This window comes from Macaca mulatta, chromosome 2 (assembly GCF_049350105.2).
Source record: "Macaca mulatta isolate MMU2019108-1 chromosome 2, T2T-MMU8v2.0, whole genome shotgun sequence".
Classification (NCBI taxonomy): domain Eukaryota; kingdom Metazoa; phylum Chordata; class Mammalia; order Primates; family Cercopithecidae; genus Macaca; species Macaca mulatta.
In genome coordinates, this window is record NC_133407.1 from 192,239,552 (window position 1) to 192,260,651 (window position 21,100).

The 21,100-nt window shown below is 33.3% G+C and overlaps 1 protein-coding gene across 1 annotated transcript; it reads left to right on the forward strand.

Moving 5' to 3' along the window:
• Positions 1-477: 477 nt before the first annotated feature.
• Positions 478-18,454, forward strand: POU1F1 (POU class 1 homeobox 1). Its single transcript, NM_001042860.1, is given in 8 exon segments — positions 478-650; positions 3,502-3,651; positions 12,106-12,117; positions 12,119-12,124; positions 12,127-12,330; positions 14,414-14,578; positions 15,333-15,393; positions 16,584-18,454. Coding segments are annotated over 8 exon segments (951 nt in total). The 5' UTR covers positions 478-508; the 3' UTR covers positions 16,795-18,454.
• The last annotated feature ends 2,646 nt before the right edge of the window (positions 18,455-21,100 follow it).

The window sequence follows — 21,100 nt, forward strand, 5'->3', positions numbered from 1 at the left end:
TTGTTTCATGTTATATCACAGATTTAATGAGAAGTTGTTTAAAAACATCTCATATTTATACATTCGCAATCGTGTTAGTAGCAAAAAGACACCTACTATTTTTCAGTTTACAGTGGCATTTTTTTTTTTGAGGGACACGTTTTCAAAGTTGTTGATTCCTCTCTAAAAGGTCTGAACTACTGAAGTTGTCAAATAAGGTTTCAGATTTCTCCCTTTCCCTCCATTTATACCCCAGAATCAGCTTCCTTTTCTGCCATGGATTATGTTTGGGTAAAAAAGGAAGACGGTTCGGATTGATAAAGCAATACTCCTGGGAAAAGACTATTAACATGTATAAAGGGATTTCCTTGCAATATAAATACTAGCGCGCACCCTCCTGGTGCCTCAGAGCCTTCCTGATGTATATATGCAGGTAGTGAGAATTGAATCGGCCCTTTGAGACAGTAATATAATAAAACTCTGATTTGGGGAGCAGCGGTTCTCCTTATTTTTCTACTCTTTTGTGGGAATGAGTTGCCAAGCTTTTACTTCGGCTGATACCTTTATACCCCTGAATTCTGACGCCTCTGCAACTCTGCCTCTGATAATGCATCACAGTGCTGCCGAGTGTCTACCAGTCTCCAACCATGCCACCAATGTGATGTCTACAGGTACTGAGTCCTATGACAGTTTACAGCTGGCGGGGCCTAAAGATTTCAGAATGAATGCTTTGAATCTTGGTAGTTAAAAATCTTTTTGCTTCTTTCATTTTACCCCTCCAATTTAATTTGTCTTAAGTGAAGTAAGTATTAAGCATATCTAAAAAGTCAACATGCCAAAGATTTTTTAAAGAAATATTAGTAAGTATAGTCATTTAAATCGTTCTTGGCTTTGTTATAAGCAGGAAAATCTGTTTTCTACATAAGGAAAGAGTGAACTTGGACATTTTAAATCTAAAAGCCATTTAATGGAAATATTTATAGAATAAGGAGCAAATGAGATGAATATTATAAAATAACGTAATGTTTAAAAGGTGCTACTTCTTTATCTTAAAGATTTATTTGGTTGTTAAATTACATTTACTACTATCTAAAAACAGCTATAAACCTTATATTAAGCACAACAGAAAAATCCAAATATCAACAACAATGGATTTCATAGAATAAAATAATTGAGTTTTATTTAACATATTTTTAGCATAAGATACAGAAATTATAGCCACAAATAACATGGCATTTAAAGCCCATTAACTAAGGTAAATTTTCTCAAGATTGCATTCTGAAGAGACTTACTTCACTTATAACCGTGTTTTAACATTTATCTCATACAACTTTTTAAAACAAAAATTAAACTTAGGAATTCAAAGGCTCAACATAATCAGCCAAATACGTATGTTTTGCCAATGTGTTCATTCTTTATGCAGTAAAAAAGTGTATTAAAGTTGATTTACAAATGGACAAAGACTTGAATTGAGTAAATTTCTTCCATTGAATAGCAATATAATATTTACATTCCATTTGTTTTAAATGCAACCTGCCTCATATTTAGGAATGAAATTATATACATTTAGAAATCAAAATTAGAGTGGATACATTTATATTCTGATTTGAAGGATTTCAGCTCTATCTTTTATTATTATTAAGCACTTTCTAAATATATGTGTAAGTTTGGCACCAATCTTCTGGATTTTAAAGAATCTAGAGGTCAGATATTTAGACTTTGGTAAAATCATTTAATGTAGAGATTTTTCAATATTACCTTTTAAATTAAATTATGGAAATCCACCAAAGATTTCTATAATTTCATATAAAGGGTAATATAGGAAGTATTCTCCAGCATAATTTTTGGAAAAGATAATAAAGAGTTTTTATCAAAAATATATGCTATGAATAAATCTAAGCAATTAACACATAGCTAATCATATATTTTAAACAGTAGGTCATCCTGTAGATTGAGGATAATGAGAATAATACATTATTTCTGTGTTTGAAGATAATTTGGCCAGCATGAAAATAAAATTCAGAATTGAGGTAATAATCTAGTAAAATCTAATTTTATGCTCAAAATGCCATTTATTTACTTAAAAATAAGTAACAATTTATTTAGTAAATTCGCCTATCCTGTAGTTAACTTCCTAAAATCTGAAAGGCAAACATTATTTAAGCCTTAAAATTAAAAAAGAATTATAATTAATAAAAGTGACCTACAAATGTTTTAAATAATAGCATTGATTTATAATATTTTAATGAAATTTTAATGAAATTTTAATCATATACATCTAATTATCTAAGGAACTATTATAGAAACACTGACTTAAATGGGAACACTTGAGTATTAAATGTGCTTTATGATAATTTGTTTAATTTTGGAATGCACAGTAAGACTTTTATATGTAATCATTATATTGCAAACTGACTTTAGTTCTTTTGACTTATTAGTTATAAAATAAAAATGCATACAGATTTTTAAAAATTAAACATTTTTCTCTATTTTAAAGTAATATGTTTTACTTTATGAAGTCATGTCTTTAATCACTAGATTGTATGTCGTTATTCTCAAAGGATTCTAACAGTACTTTATAACATCTCATTTATTAAAGAAGATAGTTATGTTTATGAAATCTAACCAATATATTCAGAATATGAAGGAAAAAATTGAGAAAATAAAATATATAAGGAAATATTGACCAGTGGTTTTATTGTCAATATTTTGCACTCCCTTTCAACTTGATGATTTGTGTTTAAAACTTATAAGTCTAATAATTCCAATTTACTTTCAAAATACACATTGATTTCCTGAAGCATACAACCATTTATGAATAGTTATGTTTATATATGGCTTTATGGCTTTATGGATGTTAAGTCACCCAATGAATGAACTTATTTTTTGACCAGCTTTATCATTAGAATGGTTGTATCAATTGTGTGTATGCAGACAACTTACAACCTCATGGTTTCAACATCAAAATAAATAGATCATATATTGTTACGGGTTTTTAATAGCACTCTGAATTGGTGAGATTTTTATGATTGTATCTAATAAAAGGCTAGTTGCTCTGCCATTTCCACTTTGATGAAACAAATTCATCAGACAAATAGGCAAAAGTACACTGTTCAAGAGATAGTTTCTGTATTCATTCATACAGACTGCTTTATAATATCATGCAACACAAGAATTTTAAAGGACTATTCTTCTAGTCGGCGAGTTGCAATGTTTGCATTGAAGAGAACCTACAAGAATTCTACAACTCCCAAAAAACCAGGGTCCAAATTGCTCAGTCACCCCTTCATGAGGCACTCGTCACCACAGCACAGAGCACAGGATAATTAATGAAGTTCGTTTTGATGATTTATTATCTCATTACATGAGACAAACTTTGATCCCCCCTAGTTTTAACCTATTCATCAGAGAACTTACCCAAAATGAGAAAAAAATATTGGTATATAACTTTAAGAACCACATAAATGTGTATTTTTGAAATAAAATGAATGTGTCTTGAATCCTTATACATTTTCTTACCAGTCCCATCTATTTTGTCTTTGATCCAAACTCCTAAATGTTTGTGCACGCATTTCTTGGTGACAACGTTGGGAAACACAGCAACGGGACTTCATTATTCTGTTCCTTCCTGTCATTATGGAAACCAGCCATCAACCTATGGAGTGATGGCAGGTAAGAAAAGTTGTCTTTTACATGTTATTGTATTTGGGGACAATTAGATGGATTTTCTTGGCCTGAAATAATTGTGATCAGAGTGTGACATGAAATTCGGTTTCTTAACTTTGAAAATTACCGTTAAAAATCACTTCTTGTTTCCTGTGACACCCGCAGAGATCATAGGGGTTATACCTAATTTCCCTACTCACATGTCCCTGAACTGCTGTGCTTCTTGAGTTTGCTTTATATAGTTTTTATTCAAATTCACTATTGTCAAACTGTTAATTGTAACTTGAGGCTATTGGCAGGCTTACCTTCACTAAAAATGTAGTAGCTACTAGCCTCATGTGGCTATTTAAACTTAAATGTAAACTAAGTAAAATAAAATAAGATTTCAAATTCAGCTTCTCAGTTGCACTTGCTATATTTCAAGTGCTCGATAACCACATGTGGCTAGTGACTCCCATATCAGACAGCACAGGTGTACAGAACACCTCCCCTCATCATTATATTCCTTCTGGACATTTGGTCCATAAAGATAAATAAGACATTGATTGAAGCTCAGAGTGATCGGCAGGGGCTTTAGTGATAGCTGTTTCAGGCTTTACAGCCCTTTCTGAATTGCTTCTGAATGAGTCTTAGATTGAAATCATTGAAGTTACATACTTTTCTCCTATAAATAAGTAAAGTATGACTGTATCAAGTATAGCTACCTGTTTATTGATCCTTCTAGAAAGGCATTGAAGCACAGTTTTTGAGGAATAGGCAGATCTGGCTTATGAGATCTATTCATCAAAAATTCTTGCTTAATTTCATGGCATGGCTACATAAGATTTTAATCATTTTTAAAAAGTGCAGTTTTATTATGCACAGGATTTTCATTTGTTGGTTTATTTTTAAAGAAATTCTTTGAAAAGAACTCTTATTGATGACAAACTAAAGCTGTGTGAGAAAATGTGTGTGTGTGTGTATGTGTGTGATAATGAGGGAGAAACTTTGGATAAAGGAATCATCTATTAGGGAAATCTTTTCTAACTGACTTGTGTTTTGTTATCATCCAGATAAGCAGTAAAAAAAAAAAAAAAAACCAAAAAAAAAAAACCAAGCAAGCAAATATTGATTTATTCTTATAATTTTTCAAGTAAAATGGAGCAAATAGTTTAATTTTAATTAAATTGTTTAACCTTCGATGTCTCAAAATTTGTCTACTTAAGACTAAATAAAACATTAAAACTTTAAAATAATAATCCAGGAAAATATTAGTTTCTCCTTAATAAACCAGTATCCTAACATTTATGGTTAAATGAAGACCGGGGTTCTTAACGATGACCTGTAAATTCTGATATCTTTTTTTAATAATTAAGAAATAAAGCCATATTTTTTCTTCCTCTCTGGAAATGGATTATTTATGATCAACATGCTTAAATAGTATTCATAGTTAATGAGAATAGCCCTCCTCAATGATGAACTACTTTCATTATAAAATAGTAAAACAAATGTGTTTAGTTACTAGAGGTGCGGGTGGAATGCTTTCTGTGGCCTTTACAACATTTGGATTAGGAGACAGGAAATGACAAACACATGCTGCTATTTCCTGGAGGAAAGACCTCACAGTTCATTTACAGGAACTCCCAGGAACCAAGGTACATCGTCAGTTTCTCTCTTAACCCAGCACAGAGGCAGTCCCCGCCAGTTGATTGAGGTTGGCACCGAGATTAAAACCAGTCACAGACCAGCAGCCAATAATCTCTTGCCCAAATACCGTCAGAGAGTTTTGCTACCACCTCCCACCCCGCCAAATCAGAGAGGGCCACCGCTGGCCTCGGGAGTTTGCAGCTGGCCTCAGAATTCTAACACCGTTCCTGCTCCCAGGACTGGAGCCAATATGCCAATGTTCACATGGAGAGTGTTGGCAGCTCATGTCTTTCTGATACAAGTTTCCTCCAGCAGGAACTCAGCAAACCCTCTTCCATGAACCGCTTCCTCATTACAATTAAAATGAAAAGGCCCCCGGAAGAGCCTTTCAAAATGATTCAAAACCCTGGCTTAGTGACATCAACAGCACGAGTCTTACACCGAGGTCTGGAGCTATCACTGTGGTCTAAAATTAAATATATTTTACGAGTGAAAGAAAAACTCACCATCACAAGCAAAAAGATATTTGAATATTTTTGAGAGGGACTGTTAAATCTTTCTCAAAAATTTTGTTAAAATGTGATATGCTTTAAATGTCAGAATGTCTATACTGGGACATAATTCAGTATTAGCATTTGCCTCATGACAGATTAGATCTAGGAGAATCTGAACTCTCTTGCCTTTATCCACAGTAAACCTGCATAAATTGAGTTACAAAATACAGCAATTCAGAAATAAGAGAAAAAAGGTAAATAAGAGAGAAATATATAAAGCACACAATAGAAAATTGATTATGTCATTTGAATTTTCTGAGAAGTCTTAAGGCATTAATCAAATCAGCCACTTCCACACAATCCACAGAAGTGTCTTAACAACAACAATGACATGGTGTCACATACTCTATATAAAAGTGAAGCTACAGAAAGAACTATATTTCTAAAAGATATGAAATTATTTTCATATCATTATGTCATTACCCATACTCTGATGCTTACATTTAGTTTGAGCGTTTCATTAAATTAATAACTCACAGGAAAAGAAGAGCTCTAACTAATATTTTGTCAGGTTGGTAGGTAGAATTTTAATGATCAGATGAATTCACTGTACCTAATAGTCCAGGTGCAGGAAAAATAAAGAGAATGACTAGTTGAGAGTAATGAGTTATCCATACCATTAACTAATTACTGACATTGTTCAAATGACTTAGCACCTCTGAGTTTCAGTCTCTTCATATCTAAGTTGTGGTGGGTACTACAACTCTATTGGGATTGAGTAGTAGCAAATTTGTGTCAGCTCAAAATGAGTTGTCTTTGGACCTTCTCTTCAGATACTCTTGCAGCTACATTCCTTCTGTCCTTTCACTCCTGAGAACTTAGAGAATTCAAATTCAACACCTTACAGTACAAATAATAAAAAATCGAGAATTACAAATGCTGTTCAAAGTCTCTCCTAGATAAACACAAAACAAAACAAAATATCAGAAAACAGTTCTCAAAACCCTGACTTTTGGGTTTCTGAGAGAGAGTTTCTGTTCTCCAGTATCTGAAGCAGAGTACAATTCAGGAAACAAGCTCAATGAGGGTTCACCCGTTCCGCTGTCCTGTGGAAACAGCAAATCAACCTCACTGTAATGAATGTTAAACCCACCCTCTTTACATGATGTGGTGGTCAAACCAAGAAGTGGTGTGAAAGTCCTTGCTTTAAAAATTAATTTCAAGGGGAAAACAAAACAAAACGAAAACCTCGTTTAAGTCCCAAACTCTTAAACAAGGTTTAAGTCCCAAGAGTTTGGGACTTAAACAAGGTGATGAGCATCCAATTCTTATTGATGAGAAATGGATATTAAAAGAAAAGATTGTTATGGGTGAAAATATTCTCGCTGCATGGGCTAACGCAAAAGAAAATGGAAATCAGCCTGACAAATGACAGGGGGTATAGTCTATTTGGGAACCCATCTTTTCATTTTTTGAAATTTGAATTTTTTTTTCTCTTAATTTACTTCTTTTCCTTAGTTCTTTGCTTTATTTGGCCCTAAATTGTTCTGGTTGCAATAACTCTAAGGAAACAAGTAATTCTGAAGATCTTTTGCTTCCGCATCATGAAAGGTCTTTTGGTAGCAGTGACATGATGTATTTTCACTTCCAGACTAGGGGTTGGCAACCCTTTTCTGTAAAAAACCAGACAGTAAATATCTCAACCTTTCTAGTCTTTGTTGCAACTATTCAACTCTGTCATTGTAGCAGGAAAGCAGTCACAGGCTGTATGTAAAGAAATAGGCGTTTCAAATTAAACCAAACAGCCAATGGGCCCCTGTTGTACATGGATAGAATTTACCAGTGCACACTAGTGAAAAGATCACAGTGGAAGCATATAATTTCCTTTGAATTTTTATGCCTAAGGAACACAGGGGAATATATGCAAATATTCAGATACATGTTCCTGTGCGTGTTACAAGCACAGCAGGGTGGCGTATGTTACTGTGTCCCTCTGCTTCCCCTGTTTGTTTTTTTAAGGCATCAAGCCAGTAACCTGAGATGATGTTGTAAGCTAACCACATGCTGCAAAGATCAATTTGTCCCATGCTATGGTACATTGAGTCAGCACCTAGTAAGACAAGTCCTATCTCTGACCCCCATTGCCTGCTTTAAAAGATTTACCTCTGTTCTTCTCCCTCCTCTGCCACACAGAAATGCATACACGGCAATTTAGAAAGGCTCTGGTGAATTAATCTTCAATGTGAAAATGTATTTGGAACTACAGTGTGCAAACACTTCCAAGCTATGTGTGTGTGTGCTGTCCAGGCCTCAAGATAAATTTTCTTTATCCATGTTTCAGAAAATGTTGATGAGACCTCTGTTGCACATGACTCACCACATCTTTCATCTTATTTCCACCTTTTTCAGTAATCTAGGTTTTAAAAAGATTTGAAACATACTCATCCCAATCACTCTCCACACTCCCCCAAATGCAGGCTCAGATGCTAGAAACAGAAGTTCATTTGGCTGTTCTTTTAAATCGTTATGATGAAATTCTGTGTAAAGTTAGTTCCAGGAAATCTGTGACCTTGCAGATAATTGTAGATATTTTCATATAATGAAAAATAAAAGTGGGCCGGGTGCAGTGGCTCATAACTGTAATCCCAGCACTTTGGGAGGCTGAAGCAAGTGGATCATCTGAGGTTAGGGGTTTGAGACCAGCCTGGCCAAAATGGTGAAACCCTGTCTCTAAACAAAAAATTATAAATAAAATTATACATAAAAAAATAAATAAATACAAAAATTAGCCAGGCGTGGTGGCAGGCGCCTGTAGTCCAAGCTACTCAGGAGGCTGAGGCAGGAGAATTGCTTGAAGCTAGGAGGCAGAGGTTGCAGTGAGCTGAGATGGCACCACTGCACTCCAGCCCGGGGAACAAGAGCAAGACGCTGTCTCCAAAAAAAAAAAAAAAAAAAGAAAAGAAACCAAAGGAAAAGGAAAAAAAGAAAAATTGTATCACACATCACATTTTGCTTCTTGTTCTGGATGCCAAACCTTGGAGAATGGTATTTTCTGTGTACTTTTCATGGATTCCATTCAAATTTGTCTTCTGTGTGTCCACTTCACCAGAGTACTTACAATGTATAAACTACCTTTCAATTTTTGTGGCTGGGTTCTGTGGCTTATACCTATAATCCTAGCACTTTAGGAAGCTTTGGTGGGAGCATTGCTGGAAGCCAGGAGTTTGAGACCAGCCTGGGCAACACAGTGAGATCCCATCTGTGCAAAAAATTTAAAAAATTAGATGAGCACGGTGGCGCATGCCTGTAGATACTACTTAGGATGCTGAGGTGGCAGGACGGCTTGGGGCAGGAATTTGAGACTGCAGTGAGCTATGATTTTACCACTGTACTCCAATCTAGGAGACAGAGTAAGACCCCATCTCTAAAAATAAAGAATAAATAAGCAAAAATAAATAAATAAATAAATAATTTTATGGAAATAGGGATGACACACTTTATATACATTTTATTGTAATATTTTTTGTCTAAAAGCATTTGTTTAAAATAGCCAAAGGTGTTTAAATGCAGAGAAAACCTTTTAAAGGGAAGTTATGGAATTTAGTGAGTATAAACTGCCCGGAAAATGAACCAGGCAATGATTTTGATGTGGCTTGCTGCAATGCTCATTAGACTTTAGTTTAAACTGCAAAGTTAATTCGTTGGGCACTGAAGGCAAGTTGTTTAATTTCTTTCTACTTAAATTTTCTACATTGTAAATTATGGGGAAAAACATATATCTTTCCTGACTCATTTTCTTTTTTTTTGTATAAAGACAAAGATGATGACAAATGTGAAATTAACGCAACACAAAGTGTTGCATAGAAGATTTGTAGCAGTACATGATTATGATCAGCAAGAGAAATTGAAAATAATAATAAAATTTGATAACAAATTCAGACCTTATAGTATGCATATGTAAAAAACACACAAATTGTTTATATAAAATAAACATAATTTGACATAGGTTAAATGAGTCATCTAAAGTGTCTTAAAATATGTTAAATGTACAAAATCTAACAGTAGCCTGGCTTTTCTTTGTACTCTTTCTCAGGGTACTTTATCATTAAATGTATTAAGTGATACCTGATGGACCTTAATAATAAAAGAAGTGAAAGTTTTATAAATATATGTGCAAATCAATTCTGAAAGTATAAGCACAAAACAACTCTTGAGATAAATATCAGATTAAATAGATGCTAACATAAATGTCATCAGTTTTCTTTTTACATCTATTAGTCCTTCTTTTAATTTAGCAGAAAACTAAAATTAATAAAGAGCTAAAAATGAACCCCACAGCAATAAACATTTTGAAGAAAAGCTATATAATAAAAGGAAAGTTGGTCAAATTGTTTTTAAGAATGTTCTCTGGTCTGATCAAGACGCCACACAATAAAGCATACACTGGATAGTTGACTGACTTTTACAAAAGTAAACCTGGATAATTTTAGTTTGTAAAAGTAGCAGGAATTTTTTAAAGACAAAAATAGTTTCTTTCACATCTTTTTCCCAGCTTTAAAGCAGACAAATTTATTTTATGCTGATTTGTTTAACCTCTCATTTATATGTTTACTTTGTTTTAGAAAAATAATATGCCCTTTTAGATGGGGTGCACTTTATAATTACATATTTTTATATAAATAATATAAAGCAACAATTTGCTGAGTTGCAGTATTCTTTGCTCATTACATATTGATATATTAATGTAAGATTTATGTATTCTGGAAAATATACTATTACTCATGTCTTTGACTTGGGAATGTATGTGTAGAGTAATTATAGGTGGCATGAACTCTGGATGCATTTTTTCAGTAAGTTTCTAAGAATCATTATTGCATGTATTCCATAGTAATTTATTTTAAAATATTTATACTTATAAGAAAAGGATTAATTACTCAATATTTTTGTATAAAAATGTCTTGCTTACACAATCATCCTTCTATATATGTGGCACATTGGTTCCAGGACCCCCAAGGATACTGAAATCTTTGGATGCTCAAGTCCCTGGTATAAAATGGTGTTGTATTTGCAAATAATCTAGGCACATTCTCTACTTTAAATCATCTCTAGATTACTTATAATATCTAAATCAATGCAAATGCTATGTAAATAATTCTTATACTATACTGGGTTATTTGTATCATTTTTATTCTTGTGTTGTTATTTTTTACTTTATTTTTTAAATGTATTTAATCCACTGTTGCATCAATCCATGAATGCAGAACCCATGGATACAGAAGCCACACTAGACATGTCATTTAATATAAAGTCAAATCTTTGTCGATAAAAATTGTAATGCATTGATAAAGAAAACAAGAAACAAAATGTGTTGGAATTTGGCTTATATACGACTCTCTCACCTATACTTCCCAACTGAGATAGCCTCTTCCAATGAAGAAGGAAGTCTGGAAGCAATTATATAATAATTTCAGACCTTTTTGCATTTTTTGTGATTTAACGTATCCACTCAATAGAGTCAATGCTTTATCATTTATGGGTAATTACTTATCATATATAAAGTTGCAAACTTTCTTGCTGCTTATTTTTGCTTTTCCTTAAATAATAATCAAGAAATTATTCTATTATATTGTATATTTTTCAAGAAATCTTGTTAGTGACTTTTTAATAGAACTTTCGAGGTTACCTTTTGTTAATGTTTAATCATTCCTCAAGCCTATTTAGCCACATTAATATATTTTATATTCTTATCATTCTTTTTCTGCCTGCCTTCATTTAATTAAAAAAGATGATTTTTCCTAATAAAATCAAGTTTTTACTGATTAAATAGGGGGGCATTTTTATATTGTGAAATCAATTTCCCAATCACAAGAAAACTTCTCAGCATAGCACTTAGCTGAAGCATTTAGTGCCATGATTACAACAAACATCACCCATTATTTGTTCAATGAATTAAGAAAACAGAGTTCCATGCATAGATTCTGGTTAGAGTTCAACCTCAGATTCCCAGGAATAGGTGTCATTTAAGAGAAAAACATGATAGAAAATGTACACTTCCGAGAGAAGTTGTTTGTTTCTATTTTAGTTATTCGCAGTCCCCTGCTTCTTTCCTTTAACCCTATCTTTGGTGTTGCTGCTCTGGAGAAGGTAGAAGATAAATAATCTCAATTCTACTAAGCTACTTTGACTCCTTCTTCAGAAGACTATATGTAAGGTAACCTTTTAAGTACTGAGACAGGCTAGAGCAGAATAATGGGCTAAATCAGGCAAAATCCTTTCTTATATAGAAATAAGGAAGAATTACAATTGGTCTTTTTCATTTTATTTCTTTGTTTACTCACAGGTAGTTTAACCCCTTGTCTTTATAAATTTCCTGACCACACTTTGAGTCATGGATTTCCTCCTATACACCAGCCTCTCCTGGCAGAGGACCCCACAGCTGCTGATTTCAAGCAGGAACTCAGGCGGAAAAGTAAATTGGTGGAAGAGCCAATAGACATGGATTCTCCAGAAATCAGAGAACTCGAAAAGTTTGCCAACGAATTTAAAGTGAGAAGAATTAAGTTAGGTATGTGCTTGTTAAAGGCAACAGGAAAAAGAGCTTGGTATGCAAATCTTTATTGCTGTTAAATCTCTTATATGTTACTCAAATGTATAAGATGATTGTCATTCTTCATCTCTACTGTGGACGTAGTTAATTGCTATGGAAATCCTCCAAAAACTTTTGTTTACTGATAATTTCTTAAGAGCCTAAATACATAATTTTTAAATTAATAATACTCTTTCAAAACTTACCCACCTCAACTTTAGTTTCGAAGTGCCCATTTTTATCTATATTTTATTTGAACCATACATATTGATATATTAATATGTAGTGAAATGTGTGAGGCCATACTTTTATATGATTCAAAAGTACAAAAGAGTATAAGTGACATGTATCCTTCTGCTTGTTTTTTCTGTTTATCATTGTTGTTAGTTCTTTGTGTATCTTTCCAATGACAGCTCATGGATAGATATGCAAATATATGTATTGTGCCCAACATAAGTATTATTTGAAGTTTTCAGTAGTAATTTTTCTAGAGCTCTTTTTCCTTTGTGGAGCTGTCAAGTTTCACTTTATGAATATACTGCAATTTATTTGACCAGTCCTCTCCTGATGAAATTCGGGTGGTTTCTGATCTTTGACTGTTAGAAACAAGGCCACGATGATTAACCCTATAAATGTTATTTTGCACCCATATAAATAAATGTGCAGGAAAAATGTTAGAAGCACAATTGCTTGATCAAAAGTATGTGTACTGGTAATTTTGATAGATGTTGTCAAACTGGTCTCTAGAGAAGCTGTACCAAACTTTACTGTCACCATGAGAATCTTTTTCAACATCCTCAGGCTATATAGACTCCAAAACGGCATGAGGTTTTAAAATCTATTTCTTTTTATTTTCTGCTTAATGATATCCCCAGCATCTAGAAGAATGTAACTAGAACACAAAATAAATAAATGGTGGTTGAAGGAAAAAATATGCTGTTAATCTTTTAGATCTTTGCACATCAGACAGGTCAAAGTGACATTTCACTGCTACTTCATTTAAAATTTATTTTATTATGATTGTAAAGTGTATTATTTAATGTGCTTGACAGTCATTTAAGTTTCTTTTTCTGTGAACTGTCTGTTGAGAGTCTTTGCTCATTTTCTATTGAAGTGTTTTTAAAATAAAACAACTATAACAATTAACTTTGGTTAAATTGCATAAAGTTGTGTATGTTTTTTAATGGATTGAAATAACAGTTCAAAACTCTGCACTTGCAGAATGAACCATAGGTAATTTAATAAGAATATTTATTGATGGGCATCATATGCAACCATTTTATACATATAGGTATATAGCCTTAGGTCCTGAAATAATATGTAGCTATTACATGTAATAAACACAGTAGTAGGAATCTTTGTGAAATTCATTTTCAGTTTGCTATTTATATTACTGTGAATGTTTCAAATTATATGTTGATTATTTCAGCTGTACTCTAAAAATGTTTCGGACAAACAATAAGGATCATTAGTCTGAAGATAGAGGCAATACCAAAAACTATAAAACGGGCTCAGAGGTATATGTGAAATGCGTAATCATAACCTCTTAATAAACACGGTTTTAGGGAAAGCAGAATAATTCTTAGTTTTATTTAGTACCCTACAACAATATCATTGAATCTTTTAGAGTTGAAATAAAAAATTTTATGATATATAACCATATCTTTTATGCATTATAGTTAATATATTAAAGATTTTTGAGCATATATTATTTGATATTTAACAATAATGATAAAAAGAGCTGTAATTTTCAAGTGCCTTATAAAGTGTTTAGGATACACCTAAACATTGGCTAAATATTATGAATGGCAGATGTTTCTATCTGAATTATTTCGGTGAGTAGATAAAAGTAATTTATTAACTAGAAGAAATATGTTTTGAAGTATTGGACAAGTACTTGAAAGTATAATGAATCTTACTAAATAATTCTGATTTGCGAAGACTATATAGTTAAAAAACAGTATGTAATAGTTGACAAAGATACAAAGATTTGTGTGACAATGAACCAAAATTAACATTTTTTGGAAAGTTGGAGCTGATGGTCTTTATTGTCCCTTCACAGGATACACCCAAACAAATGTTGGGGAGGCCCTGGCAGCTGTGCATGGCTCTGAATTCAGTCAAACAACAATCTGCCGATTTGAAAATCTGCAGCTCAGCTTTAAAAATGCATGCAAACTGAAAGCAATATTATCCAAATGGCTGGAGGAAGCTGAGCAAGTAGGAGGTACTAAACTGTGTCTCTGAAGGCAGTGCTATGTTTTAACCTAAAAATAATGGCTTCAATCAGTAGGATTAATGCTAAAGCAGGAAGTTTGAGGGATTTTTTTTCCCTCCTTTTCTCTTTGAGATGAAAAACAAACATTTTGTTATATCACACTAAAAACAACAACAAAAAAGGAAGGGCAATGTAAGTATGGAAATAAATTTATTGAGGAGAGAATAACCTATATAAGGAAAGCTTACAAGGTAAGTTGGCATTAGCATGAAGGGGTAAAATGCTTATTTTTTTACACATCCATTTTTTTCCTCTCTTTTATACTAGAGAAATTATATATGAATCACATTTGTATCCTAATATTAGTGTACACAAAACATTTGCACACACGAGTCTTCCAAGTAAATAATATAAGCAATTGCTAGATATGCAACTTAATGAGATACAATTATCTACTCATACAAATGTCAGAGCTGGATAAACAGTGAGGTTTGAGAGTAGTTACAGCAAGCATTCCAACAAAAGTAAAGTGAGGATATTATTTGTAGAAAGTGCCTTTGCGAGGTTAACATTTATTTCTGCGTTGATATTTTTCACTAAGGTCTGTAATAGAAAATGACTTAGACTGCAAACATTTAAGACAAAAATGTCTGGCATTTTTATTTTGCATTGTTTTATGAAAACAAATTGAAATCCAAATCAGATAGTTTTTTATAAAGAGTCTACTTTGTATTTGTAATTATCTCTCTTTTCCACATTATAGCTTTGTACAATGAAAAAGTGGGAGCAAATGAAAGGAAAAGAAAACGAAGAACAACTATAAGGTATTCTTTATATTAAAAGTTCCTGAGGACAAGATTGGTATTTTATAAATGGAATGAGCATTTGAGTGTAATGCAGGTGTAACATAACATAGAAATGTAAGGCGAATTGGGAGGCCAAGGTGGGCCTGAGGTCAGGAGTCCGAGACCAGTCTGGCCAACATGGTGAAACTCTGTCTCTACTAAAAATATAAAATTTAGCCGGTCATGGTGGCGGGTGCCTATAACCCCAGCTACTCAGGAGGCTGAGGCAGGAGAATGGCTTGAACCCGGGAGGCGGAGGTTGCAGTGATCCGAGATCATTCCACTGCACTCCAGCCTGGGCAACAGAGCGAGACTCTGTCTCAAACAATAAAATAAAATAAAATAAAATAAAATAAAATAAAATAAAATAAAATAAAAGTAAATACAGTCTAATGAAGAAACAGGATGGGTTATAAAAAATAATGTAATAACTGTGAGAAATGGAGAGCTAATAATTTTTAACATTTGATGGAAAATTATGTATTGTTTGATTCAAGAACACTTTTGCTCCAGAAATTATGAATACAAACAGAAAGAAAACAATCATTTCTAAGAGAGTGGCCATATCTTCTGCCCTTTTAGATATAACTTATTGCTCTGGCAATGTAGTATCCACGGTGTCTGTAGTATTTAAAAATATGACACTAGTAATCAGTGTTTCGGTCTCTTAAAGTTCAACATGACCTCTTGCATTTCAACCCAGAAAGATTGTTCATTGATCTTTTTGTAGTTTTTGTGAGACATGCTTAGGAAATACTAAAAGACAGATTTTGTTTTGGTTGGTCAGTTGTTCACTAGAGATTATCTTTATTGAAAACAGCCCTAAATGATTTTGGGGAGATACTTAGAAATGTCTAGGAAAATGTTCATTTTCTTTTCATGAACTCAGTGCCCTCTGGTGGCACAAAGTGGGATACACATAGAAAGCCTGGGTCCCTTACTTAATTCTTTCTGTGACTCTGGTGCAACTCTACCTTGCATAAGACCAAACATCTACACATTTAACAAACTATACATTTTTCCTTGTAAAGTGTCTTGCAAGTATGTTCAGAGTTTTTCGTTTCCTTTTCATGTTAATATTTAGGAAATTCAACCTACCTTAATTTTGATCTGCCACAAACTTCACTAAAAACAACATAATTTCACCCCTTATGTCCACCCCACCCCAGCATTGCTGCTAAAGATGCTCTGGAGCGACACTTTGGAGAACAGAATAAACCTTCTTCTCAAGAGATCATGCGGATGGCTGAAGAACTGAATCTGGAGAAAGAAGTAGTAAGAGTTTGGTTTTGCAACCGGAGGCAAAGAGAAAAACGGGTGAAAACAAGTCTGAATCAGAGTTTATTTTCTATTTCTAAGGAGCATCTTGAGTGCAGATAAGATTTTTCTACTGTATAATAGCCTTTTTTTCCTGTTTCATTCCTTTCTCTTCCACAAGAAAAACAGAAATTACTTGGTTGACTTAAAATCATTTTATATCAATAGCTTTTACAGAAGCATTGCTTTTCCACTTTTTTTAAAAAAAGAAACCAACAATTTAAATTATAGTGATGTTATTTACTTGAAATAATTATTCTCAGAAGCCAGATTATACATTTTAAGCCAAATATATTAACAGTAATAAAACGATCTCTCTCTGTTTTCTCTCTCACACACACACACACACACTGACATATGAGTGTGCATATGAGTTTATAGATTCCTTTTCCAAATATGTGTATTAGTTTTTTAACATTTAAGTTAGTAATGACACATATGTAAAGCACATCGCCAGAAATATCCAATTCGAAAATTAATTAGCCAATGTTCTGCTTTCTACCAACTCTACTAGTTTGTCTGAACTAAAAGTTTTGAACTTAGAGCCAGAGGTGTCTTATAGTTTTATTACTACCTTTAAGGAATAAGCCTCAATCAGAATTGATACTTTGAAGTAGAACTGTTTCAAAAGAGATTTGTAGAAACATTAATTTTTGATCTTTTTATTCTTCCTAAATATTAGCTTTTTGATGTGTAGCCATAGAAAAGAATGCTTTATGGATCCTTGAGCCTCAAACCATTAGTCTATAAGCTGCAACGGGACAGGAAGAGATCTGGCTTGTTTGGTGTTATTTCTCCGGGACTTGGGAAAGTTCTTGCTCATATTAGGCATGCAATATTTGTTAAATGAAGGAGTGCAATGTTAACAATAGCTACAAATGTGAACGGCATCACCTAATTTTAAATTATAATGTTTTTGAAATCTCACAATCTGGAAAATCATCCAGGTTTGTATAACAAGACATGATCACTTTTGGTATAATTGATTAGAATCTGATTTACTATTTGTAAAAATGTTTGACATATTGAGATTTTAATTTTAATTCTGAGAATTGTATCGAAAAGAACATATTTATTTAAATTTTAAGAATGCATTACCTTGAAACATGCTAGTAGAAGCAAACTGTAATGTGATATTAACTTAGAATAGTGACTTTTTTTACATTTGGAATGTAAATCTGCTGGCTATGTTTATCTAACTTATTTTAATATAACAAAAGTGGTAACAATTAGACCAAATTTTATTGTTGAATTAGAATGCTTGGAAAATAAATGATACTGTCCAGTCTCTTTTTATGATATTATTAAAGACCCAGTATTTTTATAGGTCATAATCTACATAGACTATATATGTATGTTCATACATAATCACCATCAATTGGATGGGTAAAATTTGATATATTACTAACAAAGATAGACATTTAACTAACAAAACAGCTTTCAGTGGCCTAATCATCCATGCTTAAGCACACATTTAGCATCCAAAAGATATGAAATACAACATTCTTATTTAAGAGTAAATTCCAAATTATTCAGCCACACAGCCATTCAAGTTCCTTCTCTGGATAACTCAATATTTCTTCGCCTACTTAAAACACATTAACTGGGGAAGGAATTCTTTAGTTTGCTAAAAGCCAGATCATGTATACATACATGTATATGTATATATGCAAAAATGTATATATGCACTTTGAAACTTGCAAATAGAAATAAAACGTCATGCAGTATAAATCTAGATTAGTGATTGTTTTGCATTTTAAATATGATTCCTCTGGTAATATTTACTCTTTATGTAACAAAAATAAGCATGTATATATGCTTACATCATCAATATATTTTAGATCATAATCAGTATCATTAAACATCCATCCATAAGGTTATTCAAGTTTAGACACTACCAGTATTGGGAACTATGTTTTTCCCTAAAATAAATTATTTTAATACTTACTATTGAAATAGCAAATTATTATTATTATTATTATTATTGAGACGGAATCTCACTCTGTCACCCAGGCTGGAGTACAGTGGCATGATTATTGTTCACTGCAGCCTCAGTCTCCTGGCCTCTCCACCTCAGCCTCCTGAGTAGCTGGGACTACAGTTGCCACGCTACCATGCCTGGTTATGTTCAAAATTTTTGTAGAGACGGGGGTCTCCCTATGTTGCCCAGCCTGATCTTGAACTCCTAGACCTAAGTGATCCTCCCTCCTCAGCCTCCCAAAGTGCTGGAATTACAGGCATGAACCACTGTGCCCAGTGAAATAGCAATTCTTTGCTAACTGATATGGTTTGGCTGTGTCCTACCCAAATCTCATCTTGAATTGTAGTTCCCATAATCCCCACGTGTGGTGGGAGGGACCAAGTGAAGATTAGGGGGACGATTTCCCGCATCCTGTTCTTACAATAGTTAGTTCTCATGAGATCTGATGGTCTTATAAGGGGCTTTCCCCTTAGGTGGGCTCTCATTCGCTCTCCTGCCGCTCTGCAAAGAGGTACCTTCCACCATGATTTTAAGTTTCCTGAGGCCTTCCCAACCAGTAAGTACCAGTAACTCATTTGTATTGTTTTGTATTATACAAAACTCATTTGTATTGAGACTACTTTCTAACTACATTAAAATAATACTTTAATATATTTTGATTAATTTTCAGAACAGAAAATGGTTAATGCCATTTAGAATGCTAAACCTCAATTAAACAAATGACATATAATTCCCTGTGTAGACTGGTATGTTCATACTTTGGGGAATAAATGACAAAGGCTGACTTTAGCCATAGTCTTTCCCTCTTATATATTTGTGAGCTCTTTAAGTCTTCAGGAATTCAGTAGAGTTGTCCATTAAAATGGAAGAAAGATGTTTGTCATTTCTACTAGTTTGGTACATTCAACTTTACCTAGTAAAGGTAGCTGATAAACTCATTCATACAATTTACCTTTCCATCTCTAAAGGTGGAAAGGATTTGTCCAGTCAAAGAAATATTTTCAGTGTTTGGGGATGGTTGGGGGATGTGTGTATTTTCAAATTGTTGGGGGAATGTGGTGTTCCAACAATAGGGAACCTGAAATCTGGCTTCACAATCTTCAGGCTTCCTCTAGGGCAACACCAATCCAGCTGACTACTAAAACAACTAAGCTTAGAATGGTTTTGAATCCTCACCTTCTACAGAGAGGAAATTGGAAGGCTGATCTGTTTCTGAAGTTGCCAACACCTTTTCATGCACAGTAATGGCATCAAAGGGACAAGTCATCACAGGTCTCTTTTGAGACCAGGAAAACCTGGTCTGTTTTAACATGTTAAAACTCCTGTTTTAACAGAGGAGTGTCTAAAATAAGAGTACGTATTTCAACTAGGCCCACAGAGATCAGGTGAGAAGTATGGCAACTAGGATGGTAGGAAATGCATTTTGGCCAAAAAGAGAGTACCAGGTTTTTTCTGAAGACATTCAAATGCAAATAGTAAAATATACATCCCTGTGCAAGTCAAACAACGTAAAGCCCATAGGCTGACAGCTTCCTCTCTCTGTTCCATAGGGTCACAATCTTGAGCCCCTTTCCATTAGCTCTTGCAATAACCAGATACTCCCCTCAGAGCACACAGTACAGTGTGTGCAACATAATCATCTGACAGATGATCATTTTATGTTTTCTAACAGGTGTTATCATTAGTATTGACATTTTTGTATCACATTCTACTTCTCTGGTACTCTGAAATTTCCCCCATAAATAACTTTTTCATTTGGTAACAAAATGTGGCTTTGGGCTGTATCCTTTTCAGTAACAGAGATACTCTTCTATTCTTTCTATGGCAACCTCTTGTTTGATTACAATTGTTAAATTTTTTTGTGTGCCTAAAGAAAAGTTAGAAAAAGCAGGTTAAAAAAAAAAAAAGCAAAAAAACCCCAGTATTTTTATTAAGCTCAATCTATAAGAACCAAGCCCTTATTTCTTATTCCTTAAGGGCTCAAAAGTAACTGTTTTCTTTTTAGCAAAGGATAGGGTAACATTACAAATTTATAGTGACAACAGTGATTGTGAAAACTACCACCACAACACTTTATAAACGTAGCCAAATCAGACGAGCTGTCTTTTATGTGCAAATTCTTTTGTGGTGTCCATGTTTGACTGAAACGAAATAAGTCACTAGGACTTACATGTTCAAAAATAAAACTTAAAAATGTTCAATCCCTGAGAATATTGAGAAAAAATTATTAATGTGAAACCACCAAATCTTAGGCTTATTACATTCACAAACATTAGTCTCGTGTACAATTATTTCTTAAAAAGATTTTTTTTTTTTTTAATGTAATTGGCAGAGTTTATCTAATTGTTCTTCTGGGAAAATAATAAAGATCATTCTTTTGAAAAATTA